Raw genomic sequence first — 21,191 nt, 5'->3', positions numbered from 1 at the left:
ATGTCTCTGGCGCTAACGATGACTGCTTATTAACCCATTAGTATGCGAACCCTTGAACGGATGCCATGTCGCTACACGCGTGCGAGAGGTCCCCGTCTCGTACGCGTTTACGCGTAGTTCACGTGCGGAATATTTAAAATGCGGTTTTGTTGCGCACGAAACCGTGCGCGCGATGGTATTCAACCAATATCCCATTTCCTTTGAACCGCAAAGTCTTTGAAGAATTTAGGCAAACGATCTTTTACCATCATTACCTTTTTTCTTTTCTCTGCCATTTTCTTCTCTCTCTCTTTCTCTCTCATTCTTTCTCTCTGTTTCTTTGTATGCACGCGAATATATATAATTTTCACGGTTAGTGACAGTGACCCAGCCGCGCCACGGCCGCTCGAGTCGAGGCCCGCTCCAAAGACTTTCTCGACGTGGTCGTTAACAGGTACGATCGAATTCTTGTCGATCGATGAACGCCGGGGCATCTAGCCCCTGGGATCTGTCCTCGATCTTGCAGAATCTTGTTCGTACAATACTTGTTCATACGATACTTGTTCATACAAAGGCATCAGCTTCTATAATAGTTTGCATGGAGATGATATCGTGAAATGAAGTTTATTTTGAAAAACAGAAAAAGCGAGAAAAATAGAGATAATTCCATTCTTCGAAAATTACAAAAATCTTGCTAAACTCAGAAGCACGAACGCGGAATTTTTTTAATCTAACGAGTTTTTGCATCGTCGGATTATTTTCGAAAGGAGTGCACGTAAATCATGCAAAGAGATGCAAAATGAATGAAAAGGGATGACAAACAGTCCGGATTTCTTAATTAGATCTCGTTCGACAAGATAATTTCATTATCAACTGTCAGTTACGTCGGAAACATTCACCGAGCCGGGGAAAGCGGGATTCAGCGGGGCGACCATGTACGCTGTACGCGCGCATTCGCGTTTTCGTGGTCGTGGGAACGTAATTTTGACGACTCCGCCGGTCGATTGGGGCAAGTCACGACCCCTCGGTGAAATTATTCCCCTCGCGACCTCCCGGTCGGGTGGCGGAACGGGAGCCCTTAGGGGGACCAGTTAACAGCGAGTCTTTACGACTCACTTTACAAGACATCGAGGGCTCCTCCTCGGCATCGTAAAAGACACATCGGTCCTCACTCGTATATTACGCGTCGCGTTACACGAGCAGTTCCTCCAAGTAAAGTTCCTCCGGTTTGTCGGGAAATGTAGTCACGTCGAGTTACTATTACGACTCGCCTCCTCCGCCACCCTCGCCTGCTTTTACGTGCGTTTCGTCAAAACACCGTAAACCTGTATCTGCCTATAGTTACTCACGTATTCATGACACTCCTGTCTATCGACAGGATCATGCAAATTATTCAATCCCCGGCGACGTTCGCAGCTTGTTTTTTCAAACGCTTCTCTTTAGAATTTTTTGTTTCCTCTTTTATGCGCCGAAACGGTTTGATAACTTGGAAAAGATGGATCGTTTTATTTATCTCGGCCGAGGTGATATTGATCGTACGTATATAGTTCCATACGTACTGAGCGGAAAACATCTCACAATGCACACTCCGTACGACTCATAACCGTTACCAATGTTGGCAACGGAGCAAGCGAAGCAGCAAAATAACCCAGGAACTTGGCATCATTGATAGCGCTCTTTGGCAGACGATTTTACACCCAAGGCGACTTATACCGCGATGCGCGTTGGGAGCTCGAAAGGATTTAGCGTTACACAAATGCGCCGGATATTCATTTGAATGTCCACATTTATATTTACGTAAAACTAGCGATAAAAGTACGGCGAGCGCAAGTGAAATCGAAAAAGAACGATATTTCGCAAATACTATCCGTCCGTTAATGAAAACGATTATCAACGGTGTTGGCGAGTAATTCCGACATTAATTTCGGTTTGCGCGTGACACATAAATAACGCTTTGCGTTAAATGGCAGGCAGCTCGATCGTCATTATCCTAGAAACTAATATTTTATCCTGTTATTATGGCGCCTGGCCGTAGGACAATATCGCGGCTTTTATTCCGCACCATTGAGCAGATATTGTTCCGCGCGTGCGGTATTTACACGACTGTAATTAATGTCGAGCATCATCCTGCCCATTGATCGTATCGGTCGATTGTGTCCTGAATGGCCAATTAGTTGAATTAATTAGGTACCCGCGGTTACGCGGCTGCAACTCTTGAACGACGTAGGGCCGCGAATATATTTCGCGCTCGCGAACGCAGGGTGCATCGCGTTGCGATCGCGTTTATTTCGATCCGAATAAGCAAAAAGCGCCTCTCGATGAGTAACGACACGCACTTTTTATAGTGCCAGATACATAAGATTTATTTGTCGCCCGAAATAAAAGTGTCACGATTCTCTCCGCGGCGCAAAAACGCCACCCCATAAATCGGCTTCCGCTATCTGCTCGTCGACGTGCATTAAATCCTCCGTCGGTAGTATCGAGATCGATCCCGCAGAGGATGCAATACATAGCACGATGCGTGTCCCGCGACATCCTCGCGCGGTTGTTTCGTCGGCAATAGACGGCAATAAGACTCGGCAAAAAGTAGGCCGAAAGTAGGTATCACTGATAAATCGCGAGGCGTACAACTTGTAGCCGTCCCATCACGATGATGCCCGTTATTACGGATCGCGAGCAAAACCGGACGATGATCGATGATGCTCTTAGATCCCTGTATCCGCTTCAAAGTGCCTCATCGGATCGGCGAACCGCGCAATATGATTATCTGGCGGTCAATTCAATTCGCTTTTTCGCTGTTTCAGATGCTGAAGAGAGCGCGCGAGCTATGGTGGCTGCTACTGGCGGGGCTTTTGTGTTGCTCGTCCTGCCAGAGCGTACCGTCCTCCTTTGAGAATAAAACTGGTGAGTTTTGACCATCCACCATGTTCTTCCATCTGAAACGTGATGTACCCTACGAAATATCCTCTACCGTTAGGACTCATATTACGACCCGACGAGATCACAGGTCTGCGCGTGTCCAACGTGTCATAGCATATCTCTCTTTTCCTCTCTCGTCTCTCCGTCATTACTTTTGTATAACCTCGTGAAAAATTCACTCGCGCAAATTCTGTCGGACGGTAAATGCTTTAGCCTCGGTCTCGGTTCAAGTGACTAGTAATGCAAGAGAAATGAAGTCGCGGGCATACGTCGCGTTACTCTAGCACGATGTTTCAACAAAACGAAGTAAATTCTCTAAAGCTCCACATAGGACGGAAAATGTTGAAAAAGAGATCCTTTTCGTAGGCGAAATAGAAACGAAATGGAATGGTACAAACGAAGTAACTGGTATGTCTGTCAAAGGAAGAATTTATTTATTGACTCGCTGTCAATGTATTAGATGGCGAACGAATCAAACCGTTGCGAAACGTTTTCCAACGTATTAAGACTGTAACGTTACGGCAAAAATATAACAAAACATATAACAAACATATAAAAGTCAATATCAATATATTATTATGTGCGATTTATTTTATCTACAATTGCTTTGAGTGATAAAAACTGCGCGCCTACATCCTTTCAACTCCTTTTCATTATTTTACCGCACGAAGATCTATTTATCTGGACCGCGTCTGAAGTGCAAGAACACCGTAGCCAGCGCTCTGCGGATGCTTCGATCGTCGTATTGCGGGTAGCAAGGAAGCTGCGAGAAAAAGTATTCGACCTGGCACGTCGAAGAGCGCGACTTTGCGTCGCGCAGCATCGCGGCGCTGCGACGCTGCCCCGTCTAACAATTCGATTCTCTACTTTTTGGACCGGAAATTGGATCTTGCAACGCGGCGATCCGCTACCACAGTGTCACAGGCATTTAATTGGAGATGTATTATCATGTCCGGGTCACTCGGCCACGCGTTTCTCCTCGAAAAGATGCATTTGCCGTGAAGATGGATTCGCTGAAAAATATTTGTGGAGAAAATCCTTCGATTAGAATGCCACAAACGATACTTTCATTTGTTCGAGTGTTTCCGCCCGATCATTATTTGTGCTTGACGCATTGCGGCAAAGCGAAGAAAAGGGAGACATGACTTCGATCGATATATGAGACGAGAATATCGCCTTGGTGAAATCTTATATTTGGCTTTCCTTCCCAGGCAAATCTGATTACTGAAATTCAATTATATCTCATTTCTCCTTGGTGTAATTAGAGTTAATGGAGATATAAGCGATTAGTGAAGTGAAGCATGCCAATCCGACGTATCTGCCCACTTTCGCTTCCGGATAAGCATTAGTAATAATCTCAGCGTCAATCGTGATCAAAATTAGCTGCACGTCATGCGTGTGCATACGCGTGTGCGTCTGCACGCGCGTATCAGTAGGACGGGTCAGTAGGTCATTCTACTCGGTGTTAAAAGACACTCACGCGTCAAGGCGATATGTATGCACGCACGCACGCACGTACTCACACGGCTGGACTTACGTACTCTTCGATTAATTCACAAGTGTTCGCGCTGCGAGCGATGCACTCAGGAATTTGCACTTGAGGAATTCTCGTTCGCCGATCAATATGTGATACCTGTTATCTGAAAAGCAGAAAAGGATAAATCGAGAATTATCGGTTTTCGATTTAGCGCAAATCCAATTATTCGAGAGCGATATAATATAACGCAGCACATGTCGTGATAAAATTCACCCCAAAATTATATCGGACAATTTATATTAATTAACGATTCGCAATGAACAATTTACATCCGTGCATAGAGAAATTGTTCAAGTGAAAACATCGGGGATTAATAATAATCAATGAGTTCCAATCAGAGATGCAGTCACTAATTTATTTAATTAATGCCGGGAATGCGTATCGCTCCTCCATGATTTTAGGGCTGTCGCGAGCTTCCTCGGAGGATCGCTTTTGTGTATTCGAGTATTTAACTTACAAACTTCGCCGCTTCGTGCAACGCGAGCGAATAATTAAATTACGGGGGAGAACGTTGCGCTGGAGGGAAAAGGGTCGGGAAAAACGCGTCGCCGTTGTCGCGCGATTGCGGGGCGCGCTCCCGTGTGTCCTTAAATAACGCAAATTGCAATTTTTAATTCTCGGCACGTCGTGACAACGCGTCGGGAAACGGCGTCCTAGCGGATTTCTCGCCTTGGCTGTCTCTCCCCGTCGAGCGCGTTGTGTTCTACTTTCAAACGGCGACGCCTGACACAAAAGTACGAGAAAATAAGCACGCTGCGCGCACTTTTATCGTGCTCATTCACAATGGCTAACTTTGCATTTATAACGTTCTCCCTTAACCTTTGCCCTCCTTCATCGTCGTCATCGTCGTTGTCGAATACAAAGGCAGCTGCAAGGAGCACGTCGAACTTGCGAACGATAGGATTTCCTCTGTTTTGCACGTCGAGTTCGCAGAGCCTTCTCTCATTTATGCGCCCGCACAAAAATTCCCAAAGAACATGATTAATTTCTCTTCTGCGCTTTTCCGCAGCACCGATAAATGCGCCGTCCATTGTGTCCGCGTTCGTGCTCGCTTCCGTATAATTGACACCCAGTGATTTCTCCCTGACGTCCACAGCGCGAGATTTCACTCGAAATGCGAATAATTTTTTCGGATTTTTCGAGCAATTGCTTAAAATATGAAAACGCGGCAGACAAGCGAGATTGATCATAAAACGGAAAATCGGCGCGCGCATGAATGTTGCGTTGATTGCTAAAAAAAAAAGATATAAAATATTGGAACGATAACTGTGTGCGATGACCAATAATACCGGCCGCGATTTATCTCATTCAACATTCATAAAAAAAGGGAACGATATTCGGACAGTCCGAGTATGTCCATCAATAAATACAGCGATATTACATTACACCCCGATTTTCTGCTGAATATGTAATATCTACATAATTTTTGCTGAAACCGTTAAATTTTCCGCTGAAATTGTAATAAAATTAATAAACAATCTCCAGCTGAGTAACATCGATTAGTGCCGCGATCGAAAAATCCCTCGTATGAACCGGCAGTATTTCGCGACCGACGCGAATTCGCGTTTGTGTTGGTAAAAGGAAAATAGCAGCGTGCGTTCAGGTACGCGTGGTGGAATGGGGAAATTAAAAGGGAGAAGATACGGCTGCACATGTTATACGCTCGATTTCATTCGGCATTGTACCATTTCCCAGCGACAAAAGCGGCACGGGAATATGTGTCGCATAAGCGTAATATGTACAAACGAGCAGGAAAATAATCCCATACGCCGACCACGATGCAAACGCGCGACACACGTGCGCCCACACTCACACGTACACGCGCACGAGCGAAATAATAACGCTTTCGTGGCTTTATGCGTTGTATCGCACACAGCTACGCCGTGCTCACGATTCTCACGCTTTGCTCTCGGGTTACGGAGAGATTTTACCGTTCCCCCCCCCCCCTTTTTTCGCATTGTGCTCAGACGTCGCGAGATTACATGCAATTATGCGCGGGGATAAGGCTTTATTAGCGATAAAATGCGGATTATACGTCTACCACTCGATTGCCAGTGATTTCCAGCGAAATGAATTTTTCATCGTTAGATTAGATTTTTCGATTAGAAACGTACTCGCAACGGTGATCCAAACGCCCGTAAATAACGCACGTAATCTCGGGCTTGTCATCCGCTCCGCCGAGTTTTCGAGTGCGTTCCGCGTTCTCTGCATTCTGCATTCTGCAATTTAAAAGGTCGCTCGACGAAATTATTAATGCGCGAGCTTACTTACGCGGAGTCCCAAGGTTTCGCTCTCGTTTCTCGGGCCCGTGTTACTCGCGCCGGTTCGTTATGTTGGCGTTGCATCATGCGCTTCGCAGCGCAGCTCCTCCGCGCAAGGAGCCTCCTTCGCAGACCGGGATGATCATCTGCATAATAGGAAGAAACAGCAGCTCCGTAACAATCGTCGCGTTTTATCTCGCCGCTCCGCTCACTACCGCCCGGGCTCGCATTCACGTCCGCCTCAATTGAAGCCGAAAGATACGCGGCGCGCACTTCTTCAAGCGCTCGCGCATGCACGTCACTTTGTTCCCTAACAATGACGCGTGAAGCTCAGCATAAAACTACGAACAGCATAAAACAACGCGTCGCTTTCAGCATCTGCATCCCCGGCGTCACTGAACCACCCTTTCTTTCTTCAACCTGCTTTTTATTCCTTTTTTCTTTTTTTTTGCGCGCACGTTCGTCACCTGTGCTCTCGCGCAAAAACGGGCCTCCGGGACAAAGTCGCTATCCCTATTCATCCTCCTTCCAATTGTCGGGGATTTTAGGGCACGCGACGATGCTCTCTCGGTGATTAAAGGCAGCCGAAACTACCCGATAAGGGATACCGGAGTGCGAATAGCGCTCGATAGTACAGGGGTGGCAGGCACGGCGACAACTGCGACGAAAATATAGACAGGAGATAAATGTTCGTTCCTATGATTCACGGCAATCGTTGCATGTATTTTCGGCGGATTCGCGGGGTGACGACAATAAATCCAGGAAGAGAACTCTCCTCGCGGAGTCCATTACCACCGCCGCGGCTCCGCAAGGCTCTTAACCTTAATGAATCTTCGCCCTGTTGTCAACTGAGCGCGATGCATTTCTCTCGAAAACGACCTACCACCCTCATCCTCCCCAGGTAAATCTCGAGAAAGTCTTCTGCTTTTCAGCGCGACGTCAACGCGCCGCGCTCGAAGTGAAAGATTGCCCAGCGGCCGGTTACACACACGAGGACCTTTGCATGAATCTCAAATGGGGTGTAATACTCACGACAAGGTACAGACAATTCCGCGCAATCATCCCTTACGAATATACCCGAGTGCTCGGAAAGTTTGTAATACATCTGTTAAATATCCCCCGATATTCATGCGGAAATAAATCGACGCGAATCAATTACGCGTGACGGGATGTTCCCCGCCACGTTATTTCCAAGAACGGAAATTTAATAGAGGATGATTGATGACGCTCTCATGTGCACTCAACGACACCCTCCCGGCTGAAAGTGCTGAAATTTACAAAAAGGTGCGAAGAGTCAGACTCCGGAGCTCGCGTCCGCGACTTTTCTCGACACTGCGCTTTCTGCCTCTCTTTCTCTCTCTTGCGGCCAGGGAGATTCGAACGAGATTCCCGCGCGCGTAATATTCGCCGAGAAATTACTTGGATGTCACCTGTCCCCTCGCTTGAAATATGCCCTGGCAAAACTGCGGAGGTCGCGGATTCGGCCGTGCATTATGCAGACCGGTGAGGAACGGAGCGAGGAGAAGGCCGGACTCCCTGACCGTCTCCCCATGTCGCACGCGTATATTCCCGTAGCATGACACGTGTATTTATGCGACATGACTGGCGAGTGCTGGCGCTTGCAGGCTGCCGTACAGCCGCGGGACATTTTGACACAGTCAACGTCTCGCGTTCTCGTATCTTGACGACGTAATGCTCCTACGTACGTCGTAATCAGACACCGTACCATTGCAGGAGGGTGACGCCTGGCTATGTCATGATTACGAAGGTTTTTGCCGATCGTTGCCTTTACGTTTCGCCCCACATATTCGTCTTCATTGTTCCCTTGTCAAATTTTGCGGTGTCGCGACGCGTCGGCGGCACCGAGATCAAGTGAAATCATATAACATGTGATTCTTGAACTCTATCTTGAATAAATTATTTCCTAGTCTTTATAAAGTGCCCTCTTTCTTCTGACGTTTCCATCGATAAATATTTATTTACGACTCTGAAGTACAATAAATTTGCAGATAAATCAATAGACACGGACGCGTCGTTAATTTAGTACGTTGGTACGTTAAACATTACTGCGCTACACCGCAGGCGTCACCATTACCTTCCGTGCGCGCGCGAAAGCCACTCTCGAAAATTTTTCTTCCCGTTTCAAAAGGGTGCGTGCATCCGTCTCGATTATGGCGGCGGAGATTTCTCTCGGCCGGAGCTCACCGGCACTCGAGATGTCAGTGGCACTTCCGTCAGCGCGGCGCATATATGGCGCATTATGCATCGCCGCGTGCACCTGCGGCGAGCGCTTTTAATGCCCGACGTCTGCCGACGTTTACGGCGCGGGCCGTAGAGATAGAAACGTCGATTGCCTCGATAATACCGGGGGAAAACGCGCACTCTCGGCCGACCATTACCAGGACGTTTTCTACGCGAGATATCAGGCGTACTCGCGAGTTCCGGCCGCGTCTTCTTGGATGTCTGTCCCTGCACGTTGTTACGGTCCCGCGTGAAACCTCACGCCGTCGTGCGCTGGCAACATCCGACGCGGCCAATTACGGTAACGTTAGCCGTTGAGTGCCTCGGCTCGGCCGGCTAAATGAAAACCTTGTCATTATACTTTTACAGCTCAACCCACTTGCGCGAGCGTTACCATCTCCGTTCGCCGTAAGCGAACCGAACCGCGGTCGCTAAAAACGCGCGTTCTTCCTGTGCCGGGAGAGAGACTTTGGAGAATTAACCACCGGAGACCTTCCCGGGAAATTTCCGGCGAGAGTTCTCGTCTCGTTGGCTGCCCACGCTAGAAATTATTATCTGTCCTGGTCGCCTATTCATCTCTGTAAATCACGATGGGGAATGCACATTGCATTGCCGCAGTGATGAATGTTCGTCGAGGATGGTAATCACGCTCGATGATAATCGATCGTCATTAGCTACGTGAACCGATGTGTCTCGTTGAAACGCCGTCAGTTGAAATGTTCGAGCACGCGAAGCGAGGCTCTCCGAGCGTCTCTCCCTTCAACGCTGAAAAGAGGCGTTTCTCTTTCTCTTCCCATTCTCGGCGGATTTCGTCAAGAGCACTCTCTCGTCTTACTTTGCGCGGAAAGGCCTTCATCGCCGTTCCTGCTCGTTCCACGGGGATGGGTTTGCGCCCGTTAGATTATCGTCGTATCCCCTGATACGACGTGAATTGCAACTTCGTAACAGGATCCTCTTCCTCTTCTTCCTTGTTCCCCAGTCGTGATCTACAGGGAAGCGGATGTGCGGAGCGAGCTACTTAACGTTGTCATCTTGGTTGGCTACGCAGGTTCGTTCGCATTGCGCTCGGAAATAAAAGTGGCATTGTCTCTCGACGGCGGGTACTCGGGAAGGATGTCGCTATATTGCGCGAGACATTCTGCGGAACCGACGAGTCTTCTCCCCTTGCAATATCCCGCAAGTCAAGCCGGCAATAATTTCTCCTAAAATCGTTTCTACGCTCGCAGCTGAGCGTAATAATAATGAAATCGGGCATTATGTGGCTCCGCCTGTTCGTAAAGTTCGCTGAAAATATACTTGGAATACTCAATACCTCTCAATATCGCCGTGACACACATTGCTAATCTAATCGTCGACAATTTAATGCTAAACGTTCTCGACTAGGTAATTCCAGATAACATAGATTAAGACCCGTCGTCTACGGATTTTATTGCGGGACCCCATTGGAATATCGCTACGTGATGAGAGGCCATATCGACGCTCGTCGATATCGAATGGCCCGTCACGTGTATACGACGTCGTCTACCTCGACGATGATGTTAAATGAAAGTGCGGATGCATAGACGACTCGTTGTTGCGCCGTGTGGTATCACGTATTTGGACGACGCACATAAATTTATACGACATGGCTATCCACGCTCGCGCGCGTTCGTCGATTCTCATCGAGCCGGTCTTCCTCGCGTGTGCACCTAGGTGTCTCATAAATTTACGCAGCCTAGTCCCTAGAGAATCTCGTGACGTTAGTAATGCCGGTAGGATAAATCAATCGAGCGAGAGAGCGCCGCGAGCGCGCGCGGTCCACTCGCACTCGCGAGAGGGGACTATAATAAAATTAAGAACAATTAATCATGGCGACGAGGGTCATTATTCAAGGTATCAAGTTCTCGTTTATGTGCGCCGAACCAAGTATAATTGGCCGCTCTTTCTCTCTTTCTCTCGCTTTCTTTCGCGCCGTATCTTGCCTTCTCCCTACTCGCAGGTCTTCCGCCGCGCCTCACGCGCGTCACCGCGCGAGACGAGGGTCGCCGCCGTTGACCCGCGATGAACCCCGTCGGCTTTAATCGGTCACGACGACCCTCGAAATTTCTGTTCGCAGGTAACCAGAATGACAGCCGGCCGCGTATATTTTCACCCAGGATGGACTACGATGAGTGGACGCCGCTGGGACGCGGTGATCCGCTCAAGAACAATCCGACCTTCGACTATGTGCCGCCAGTCCTCGATCGGGTGCAGTACTGGCTGGACACGCAGCAGCAACACACGACGGAACCGTCATCGAAACGTGACATTCTCGTGCTCGGTGTGACCGCGAAGAAGACCAGTCCGAAGATACCCGAGCAGTTTCTCAAGTTCGTGGACGGACCCAAGTTTACCCGCGCCGGCAGCCAAGATACGAGCTCTTACAGGAACGACTACACCGGCAGTACCGGCGCCGAGCCACCCAAGATCATCCGCACCACCAGCTTCCGAAATGGCGTGATCGACTATAGAAACCAGAACAGGTTGCAATTGTTGCCTGCGAGCTACTACCCTAGCCCGTATTATAGCCAGAAGATGAAGCCGTACACCATGATGATGCCGCCGCCAATCCAGATCCAGAAAACCGAGACGTCCACCAATTTCAACCTCGGAACCGCGTCCAAGGACAAGCTGGTTGGCTACCCGGACGTGCAGCCATTCAGTACGCAGACGGAGGAAGGCCCGCTCCTTCAGGATGTTCAGTACTATGGGGCACCATCGAAGGACTATGGACACTATTCCCCCGCGCCACCCTCAAGACCGTACGCCACCTCCAAGACGCCACCGCCGAGCAAGATTGAGACCATCAAGAGCGTTTATGTGCCGCCCGCGCCGCAGACCACCAAGTCGAGATACGAAGCGACCACTGCGCCGTCCGTGTCTTTTGAGAAATCAAATTTGATCTATCAGTCAACGCAAACTCTGTCCGGCGGATGGCTCGGTAACAATCGACCTACGTCGTCGTCTTCTACCAATTATCCCGTGGACCTCAACCAAGTCACGTGGCAGAGCACGGATTATTCTAGAGATCATTACGAGGTTGATCACCACGCCGCGGCTTCGTCCAATCACGAGGTCGTTGTCGGTCAAAACGCGAACATCATCGTGGACGGTAGCAACAACGGTAACGAGGAGGTGGTTGTTGGTCAGAAAGAAGTCAGCACCGAGATGACATCCTCAACGTCCTCAACGGAGAACGTCACGCCGACTTCCACCGTCATCTCTACGTCTTCAAGTACGGATTCCGGTGAGCAGGAGGAGGAAGTCGCGACCGACGCGCCGGCACAGAAGATGCATATCGTTGTCGCCAACTCGCCGTCCAGCATCGCAGACCTGGAGACGCACACGGCGAAGAAGGGTCCGGTCGCCGTGGTGATGCCGACGAATTACATGGAGAAAAACACGTCCGCCATTTCGGACCCGCCGACCATACTGCACAGTACCAACGTCTGGGAGAACGTCGCCACGTCCGAGATGACGAAAACAACCCACGAAGCGCCGAAGCCTCAACCGACGAGGAACGCGATAACGAGCACGCCGATTCTGACGGACGATCGTTCATCCATCTCGTCGATGCCGAGCAAAACGATGCCACCATCGCAGATGTCTCCCCATCAGTCTTCGCATCCGTCATCCGTCCCGGTAATGCCCACCAGACACGCGGGAGGCCCTCCGCACATGTTCATGCCACCGCAGGCAGTTTCTCAATCCATGATACGTCCGCAGAGCAGACCGAATCACGCCATGATGCATTTCATTGGTAGCATGCGTCCCGGTTTCCGGCCGTCGTCGCCGATGTCCATGTCCCATATGTCGCCACCGATGACGCACATGCACGTGTCCCCCATGAAGAGTATGGTAGCACCATCGCCGACCATGGAGCAGACCCATCAACGACCACCGCAACCGTTTCCCGTGATGTTCACCAGCCCGCCGTCGCCGTCCACCTCGAGCGTACAAGACATCGACGAACAATCGATCGACCATCGACCACCGTCTCGATTACCAGCGACCACCGCAAACTCGGTGACAACCTCGTCGCCGTCGTTTACGCCGACTGTCTCATCAACCGTGGAATACACCCCCATCGCGGACACCACGAGCCATCGAGAAAGTACGAAGCCCGCGCAATCGGCTCTACTGAAGCTCCTCAGTGCCGAGGAGAGCCCGAAGATGAAAACAACGACTCTCGCACCACCCTCGACGATCCCGCCGCGAACCACGACAGCTCCGAGTCTCACCACCGACCCGATCTTCTCGCACTACAAACAGCCGGCCAAGCCGATCCGCGGCCCGATGTATCTCATCATTCAGGGTCACTCAAAGGTGAAGACCTACAAGCCTACGGTGAACAAGCACGGCGTGCCTGTGGAGAACAATGAGATTGTGGAGAACGTGACCAAGCGGCAGTTATCGAAATTGGAGCAGCTGATAATGGAGAACACGAAGGGCGGTGCCGTCGACCTGGCCGCGGAGAAGCGGAAGCTGGAAGAGAAGGCACGTGCTGAGAAGCATGCATCCTCACGCCACGACAGTCTGATGAGCCTCGTCGAGAGTGGACTGAGCGGCTTCACCTTGTCACCATCGACCGAGGACGAGCGTCGCGCGTCCAATTCGGTCACGAGCATCGAGATCAATTAAGGATCCGCCGTGTTCTCGCGACAGTTGCCCCGTAGAGGGACCAAGCTTGGCAGGCGGATGCTGGTAGCTGAGAGGATACCCGCGCGAACAGGGGTCCTCATCGCGCGGTGGAAGGAAACAGCCGCCGTTCTCGGTAGGGGTGAAAATTTCCCAGGGAGAAACGAGGTAGTTTGGCTCGTCCGTTCGCGATCCGTATCGTTGGCATCCGGATCCTTAGGCGAGTATCGAAAGTCCGCTGCGAGTCGTCGGACGTGCGAGATGGGCGAGATGGGATGATAGCCAGGCTTCGCAACATCTCCTCTCAACGCGAGAGCTACCTGGGGGATACGTGTAACTTCAGCACGCTGGTAAACGTGGCGTTGGGGATTCACGTTGTTGTTTATTTATTCTCGTCCTTAACTTTTATCGTTCCGCGATGTGTATCGAGCGCCTCCATGTATCTTTTTAATTACCGCCCTCTTGGACGGCCCGAGCGATTTATGTGTCTGCAGATTTGCGGATAACGATTGAATTATGATACGCGCGGAGAGAAGAGCGGATGCGCGCGCAAATGTGTTTGTCATATTAATCATTTACTTCGATAATCGGAATCATTCCGACGCTCGGTCGCGCCCGTTACTCATAATTGTTACGATTGTTATGTATTAATGCATGTTTCATAAACACGAATATATGTTATAATTTAATTTTCATTTAATTTATTATTTATTTCGCGTTACGTATACGTGTAATGTAGGTTACATGCGCTTAATTTATTTTCTTTCACGCACACTCTCTGTCAGGATCCCGTATATAAAGTCCCGCGGCGATTTGATCGGCGTCGAGACTACGCTCGTGCAACAATCGAAAGCAGAAATCCGATTAGCAATTAGCGACGTAATTGATGACCACCCTTTTATCACCTCTACGTTAATGGCTCACCGCCGCGCGCGCGTGCTATATAGGGCGGTCACAAATTCGCGCAGACACTACAAAATCTAATCCAACACTTGCAGTCGTTGCAAGAGGAATGCGCTCGGAAATTCTCACGAAATTGCGCCACGCGGAGCAGAGCAAGACGCGCGCGGATTCGCGACCAAGTCCCAGTCGCAAAAATCGGTTTTGTATTTTGGCGATCGTCGCATTTGCACAACATTCGTTTCCATTGCGTTTACTACGAGATCGACGATCGACTCGCGGTGATGACAGACTTTCACTGTCACCAGATAACAGAGGCTCAACCAGGCAGTTCTCTCCGTGTCCTGCCACGCTTTCATCCACGATGAGAAAAGCGCGCCAATTTCATATGTGCCAGTATACACATAACGTTATATATATACATATATAGATATATAAAAGCATAATTATATATACGTGTTACGCACGTCTGCCGCGGAATAAGTGATCGACCGATTCGGATCGTCCATTCGACCCGTTTGCGTCCTCGACGATGGTTATCGCCAGCGTGCAACGGCGAGCGAGTACGAATTGGAATTCGCGTTTCACCTGCTGCTTTACGGCACCACTCGGTTCGCGCTTTCTTTCGCAATTTAGATATTGAGTTGACTCTTTTATCGGTTGTATCGCGTAACGATATCGTTATTGCGGATTGCCGCCTGCACGGCTATCGTCGAGGACGTAAAGCCGCGCGTCGGAACAACTCGGACCGGTCCGCGCGATCGTTTAATCGTGCCGCAGATGGAAAGCTTACGATCGTGTTATATGCATACAATAATATTATTTATCGTACGGCGTATAGTTGTGTGAGCAAAAGTAATACGGGATATTTCAGAAGCAGCAAATTTTCTTGATGGATTCCCGTGCTGAATATTGGATCGACTGATATCATTTCTTTATAAACGAGTATAACGTTTAATGTAAAGTATCTTGATAATTGTATTTCCAGAATATTGAATAATGTTGAGAAATGAAATTTTACTGCGAAATTTTAATTCGCTGAAATTTTCCGATTGACGCTTCAAAGATTATCCGTTCCTCGCGAGAGTTGCAGCTTCTGAAACATCTTGTATACGTACGATTGTTGTCGATGTAATTTATAGAGTTGGATGTTAAGGATAGAACTTTTCTTTAGAATCGTATTTATTGCGCTAGATATAAAATATTCAGAAGACGGAAAGTTTCAAACAAGAACAAAGAGTTTGTTTTTTCACATTACAACTATTATTTATATACTATATACAACAGATGCAGTCGTTACTCTTATTTAATATGAGAATAATGAACAAAATAATAAATAAGAACATGCAGTCTGCTTGACACGAATTCGCTTAAAGTCAGCGCTTAGCACATCGAGACTTTCCGTCCTCGATTCCTTACATTAATTCATCACGATTAACTTATTTATCGCAAACATGTCGCTCTGTAGGATTTACTTGTCCATCGTAACGCCGATCGCCGGCAACAAAATTTTCCGACTTTTGTCGTTCCACTCGTCGTCGCAGCCATCACCGCTCGCCGTTCTCTTCCGGATTTTCCAACTGCCTGTTCAGACGAATCTCGTCGAATTCCATTTTGCAACTCGTCGCGAAATGCACGAAGCCGAGCTCTGCGAGCGGTGTATCGGAAACGGCGACAGTACGTTTCCATTTTTCCATTTCCGCGGGTTCGAGGGAAACCGGCGGATCTTCGATTCGCGGTTTCGCCGCCCCATGAAGATCACCGTGGGTGCACCTCGAGTGCTGCAACGACGAAACTTTCATTAACCGCTAGTCTTACATTTTACCAGTTACCAAGACATATCGCGTACGTGCTAACAAAGATCACAGAGACCGCATATATTCACGACTCCCTCCTTTTGCTCGTAGCGATCGTTTTAAGCGTAGTCGAGGTGTAGACGCGCGCCCACACGCGATATATGAATACTCACACGCGTACAGATGCATGCGGACAGACACGGCCACGCACACACATACATGATATACTATATATAAATATAAGTACGCACGTATATAATATATAATATTACGCATATACGTATTTATATGGATGAATTATGTGTACTTGGCGCGCGAGGTGAGCGCGCCCCATCGCAGACACCCTTACGCATTCGGCGTTACGTTCGCACGCACGCATGCACGCACAGGCACGGCGTGTGCATTAAGTTTTACGTACGATAAATTGTACCTGACGGTCACACGCACGCGCGTTCTGTTGATCCTTCTGTTTTATTAATAAAGCATCTTATTGTCGATCCGAGACTTCCTTCGATCCGCACCAATTATCCGCGCGTATGCCCCGCTACCCCATCAAGTACCGTTAACCATAGTAAGGGATAACTGCAATTTTTCTTCTCCTTTCTTTATCTTCAGAGTAGAACATTCGCAACGTTTGTTCGCCGATCGCGCGATTACCTTAGGAGAAGTTGTCAGCCTCGTAATTGCAGTTGTATACCCTCCGCTTTAAACGGATTGACGTGTTTGTGTGCATGCACGTTGCACGTTGCCGCGCACCGTAAATTATGTCGGGACTTTGGCGCGCTTCGCGATCCTAACGGGATGTGGACGTGTCAAAGGGATCCGGCGATAGACGAACGCGCGACGCGCGCTCACGATCGGCCGTGACGACAGATGAAGTTATACCGATAACGATCTTACGGTACTACGGGAGATCATAAATTTCGGTGCGGTGCATCTGGCGAGTGCATCGGGGCGGCTCGTTAAAGGCGCTGTTAAAATCGGTCATTAAAATCGTAAAAAATCGACTCTGCACGTCTCTGTATTCTCGCACGGAGAGCCCTCGCGGAGTACAGGACCGCTTCGCGAGTTCGCCGTTCTATTTTTGATCTCCGTCAGAGAATCGATACGGGACGCGCGTTGGCGCTAAAGGACAAATTGTTAATTTAATAATTGCAATATAATACTATAGCAACAACGGGACGCAATATTCCGATATGCTGATTGATAATTTAATAATTTCGCGAGCACTCGCGTAAATACCCGCGGGATCGCGCGGTATTGAAATCGAGATGTAAATATAATCGATATAATTGAACGGCATCGGCAATTAATGGAGCGTTTTTTAACGCTGGCAAAGCGCGCACGCGACGCGGTCGACATAAACTCACGCCGCACGTTCGCTTCGATTATCCTTCATGAAATGGTCAAACTGGCATACGAGAATGACAAATTTCCCGAGTGCGGACTGATTGCGTTTGCAGTTTCGTCGCATGCGTTTCACACGGTGTTTGCGGTTACGTAAATTCAGCGATTATTAGCTTCCATCGAGCCTTGATTTATGGCGTTGGATCTCTTCCGATCGCGCGGCGTGACGCAAGCTCATGCCAAAAGCAAATCAATTCGTTGCCCCTGCGGTATGAAATATTCTCGTGGAATATGCGGCAAATTCGCTCCACGAATCTCGCAATTCATTCATTGCGCTTGTTGCAACGTGATTATCAGCTAAACTTTAGCTGCTAAAGTATCGATACGTTATTGTAAATTGTATCACTGCGAAGTAAATGCCACACGTTGCTGCCAGCCCAAAAAAAAGAAATGTTTTATTGTCAATTCTCGTTCGAATACGTGTGTGCGGAGTACAAAGTGGAGAAGTCGCAAAGAAACATCGAAATTGTCGCTGAAGGAGCAGAGTCAAGTTTGGCTAAGTGAGACCCTCGAAACTGGTAAGTCGGCATGCATCGGAAACACAAATTTAAAGTTAATTTATAGCGTAATTTGGTTTCAATGTCGGTAACATAAATCTCTCACGGAGGATTTGGGGCCTGGGCCTGGAACCCGTGCCCACATCGGAAAAAGCGTCGGCGAGATAAAGGGGGACGTGAGTCGACAAATCTGCTTTTTATCGTCCACGTATCGAAGTGAACAAATTCGAACGGTTAAAATTGTTCGACAGTCTGCAATTTCTTTGATAGCGTCATTTAGCATTGCTGTGTTCTCATATTAAAACTGTTCAACATACGATATTGTAAAGCAATCCACTTCAAGTGGTCAATCGCAAAATCAGTTGTGATATAACTAAAATTAGAAGAAAATTGTTTTCGTTCATGTAATACCGAATGTCGGTAATAAAATATCGAATGTCTGAACATTATATGCTATGGCTTAAACGAAAATGCTTATCTGAATCTATATCAGCGTCCGATTTCATCGGATTATTGGAAAGTTCCATTTATCTAAATAGATATGATAGATATACGACGCGATAAGAATCAATGCCTTGTTATCCGAGAAGATCATCCACGTATCGAAACATAAAGGCGAGATATAATCGCGTAACACACTATATAAAATATGAATCACATAAACATGACATCAGCATTTCGTGCAACTGCAATTTTCCCCGACACCTTTGATAATATTCATTTTTCGGATCATTCCTGTCACTCAGAAAAGATATTAAACGATTCTACTGCTACTAACGTAATCTATCATCATATATTCCCGTAATAAATTTCTCTTTATCGCGATACACATCTAAAAATACCATGTACCTCCCTACATCTCCAGCTGAACTACAGCAACTACAACGTATCTACTTTCCGAAGAAGAGAAAGCGAGAGAAAAGGTCAATAGTTTACGACCGAGACTTGTCACCTCTCCCAAGTACCGACCCTTCTTCCGAAGACATCGCGGAACGTCACTCCATCCGCGTTCCCTCGGAATGATGAATAAAATACTAAATGATACCGTAATAACTCGGCGCGCGTTGCCGCTGAGTAAGCAGCGAGATTAATCATAGAAAGTAAGCGGTTTAGGATTTGTATGAGTGTAGAATTGTCGCAGACGTTCGTACGTAAGGCAACTGCCGAGATACCCTGGGCAAGATGTAGCCGCCGCTCCGAGATTAATCGATGAAGCTTCGGAAGAGGGTGTTTCCTGTCAGACTGAAAAATTGCGTGATTAACGAGAAAAATGTTCCTGCAGAACAAAGTTCCTCGCCGAAAAAGGGACAGAGGACTGCACGCCGGTATCTCACCTTCTCCGTCACCAATCTCCTCCCCGTCCACCTCTTCCCTCTCCCCCCCCCCCCCCGGCAGTGCATTAATATTTCTAAGGTATTCTTCCTCATCGGAGGGCGACGGGCGCGTTAATGGCAGGCGACTCTCGGAGGTTGAAGAATACATCCGCTTACGCGGACAATTCCCGGCCGTTCGTCGTCAGGTTCCTCAGGGGTACGGTATTGTTCCAGAATAAGGGGTCGCAATGCTCGATAAGTCAGAAACTTTAGTCGAGTCCTCGAACGAAAATATTCTTGAAGTAGGCCAAGTGTCAACCAAATTTTATTTGAGGAAGGAGCATTTCATTGCGTTCTAAATTATTTATTTATACGTGTGCGTTTGTGTGTGTATGGAACACACGTCTCGAAAGGAACAAGACAAAATGGGATTTGTTCTTCTCGCGCATTACAGTTGTCCGTCAACACGTTGAAACCCTCGCGGCGCGTATCGTCCCCGTCGGAAATGACGTCCCATGACATCCGACTGAGAGTGCCGGCGAAACAAAGTTGAGGCAAGATGAAGGCGCGTCCAAGAAGGAGTGAAACAGCGAGGGGAGAACGAGGCACGGGGAGACGGGGGAAAAATCCGTGGAGGACGGCACCGCTATTTCGTTTCTCTCCTGCTTCACCTCTCTTCGTCTCTCCATCGCCTCTTGCAATCTCTCACGGGCTTTTTCCGACGAGCTCACGCCTCGGGATCTGGTTCCCTCGCGCAAAAGCCCGCCATTACGGGCGGACCGCCGCGGAGGAGAGTCGCGAATTAAGGACCTCTTTCGGGGTCATCGGGCGACTTTTTACCCTCCTCACGTTCTTCGTATTTGGTTGAAAACGCGACTACCACCAGTGTGGGTGGAGGGTGACCAAGTTTGGTTCGCGCGCCATGTGTGGCCGATCTCACGTAAGGCGATTCGCGTAATCGGGTCCTTTCAGGAAAATGGACGGGCAACGTGGTGGGCAAATTGAGAGTCGGACAAATCGAATTTTTAACATTACGACGCGATAAATTTCACTATGTGGCAGATGCATTTTATAATAACCAACCTTCGGCCTCGCAGCGCCGAGAAACCGCACGAGGATCGACGACGAGAAGGGCGGGGACGTCGTTTTCCTTGCTACGTCGTTCACGTTTGACCCCGCAGGAATACCGCGACTTGTGGGTCGCCTGAAGCTTTCTTGCGCTCTTGCAAGCGGGAGCTAATTCCGGACGTGTAAATCGCATCGATAGTTTAAACTTGAGAGCAAGCAAGGAGAAAGAGAAAAAGAGAGAAAGAGGAAGACAGCAGCAATCGGAAGGGAAAGTGCACCTTGCAGCGCGGTTCGCCGATAAAAGCTCTCGGTCTCCTCCGACGATACGAATCACGTCGCGGAATTTTTATCGGGGTCAAGCGTGTGAACAATGTTGCGAAGGAGCGTTCCCTCCGCCGTGTCGTCGTCGATCTTCGTGTCTCGCGCTACCTACGTGAGGCCGCTCGGAACCATTAAACGCGCCTCGGACCATTAAAAGCCGCCGATTTTGCTCGTTTTTGACGCAAGCAACGTTACACGGACTTCTTCGACGTGGACAATGCACCGCCGTATTGTTGCCCACGCGTGCGATTTTTCACACGCGTCCGGACGGAGGAATCGTTCGGCGCGATGAAAAA

The 21,191-nt window shown here is 48.7% G+C and overlaps 1 protein-coding gene across 1 annotated transcript in view; it reads left to right on the top strand.

Annotated features, from left to right (window-relative positions):
- The window catches only part of LOC105277441 (mucin-2), a 40,513-nt gene extending 23,727 nt beyond the window's left edge, over positions 1-16,786 (top strand). Inside the window, exons 3-4 of the mRNA XM_011335795.2 lie at positions 2,784-2,883; positions 11,033-16,786. Coding sequence (XP_011334097.1) covers positions 2,784-2,883; positions 11,033-13,596 — 2,664 coding nt within the window. The 3' untranslated portion in view covers positions 13,597-16,786. The remainder of the gene's footprint in view (positions 1-2,783; positions 2,884-11,032) is intronic.
- The last annotated feature ends 4,405 nt before the right edge of the window (positions 16,787-21,191 follow it).

The sequence above is a fragment of the Ooceraea biroi genome, chromosome 3 (genome assembly GCF_003672135.1).
Source record: "Ooceraea biroi isolate clonal line C1 chromosome 3, Obir_v5.4, whole genome shotgun sequence".
NCBI lineage: Eukaryota > Metazoa > Arthropoda > Insecta > Hymenoptera > Formicidae > Ooceraea > Ooceraea biroi.
Note: the sequence above shows the minus strand (reverse complement) of the source record. Positions and strands in the feature narration are given on the sequence as shown.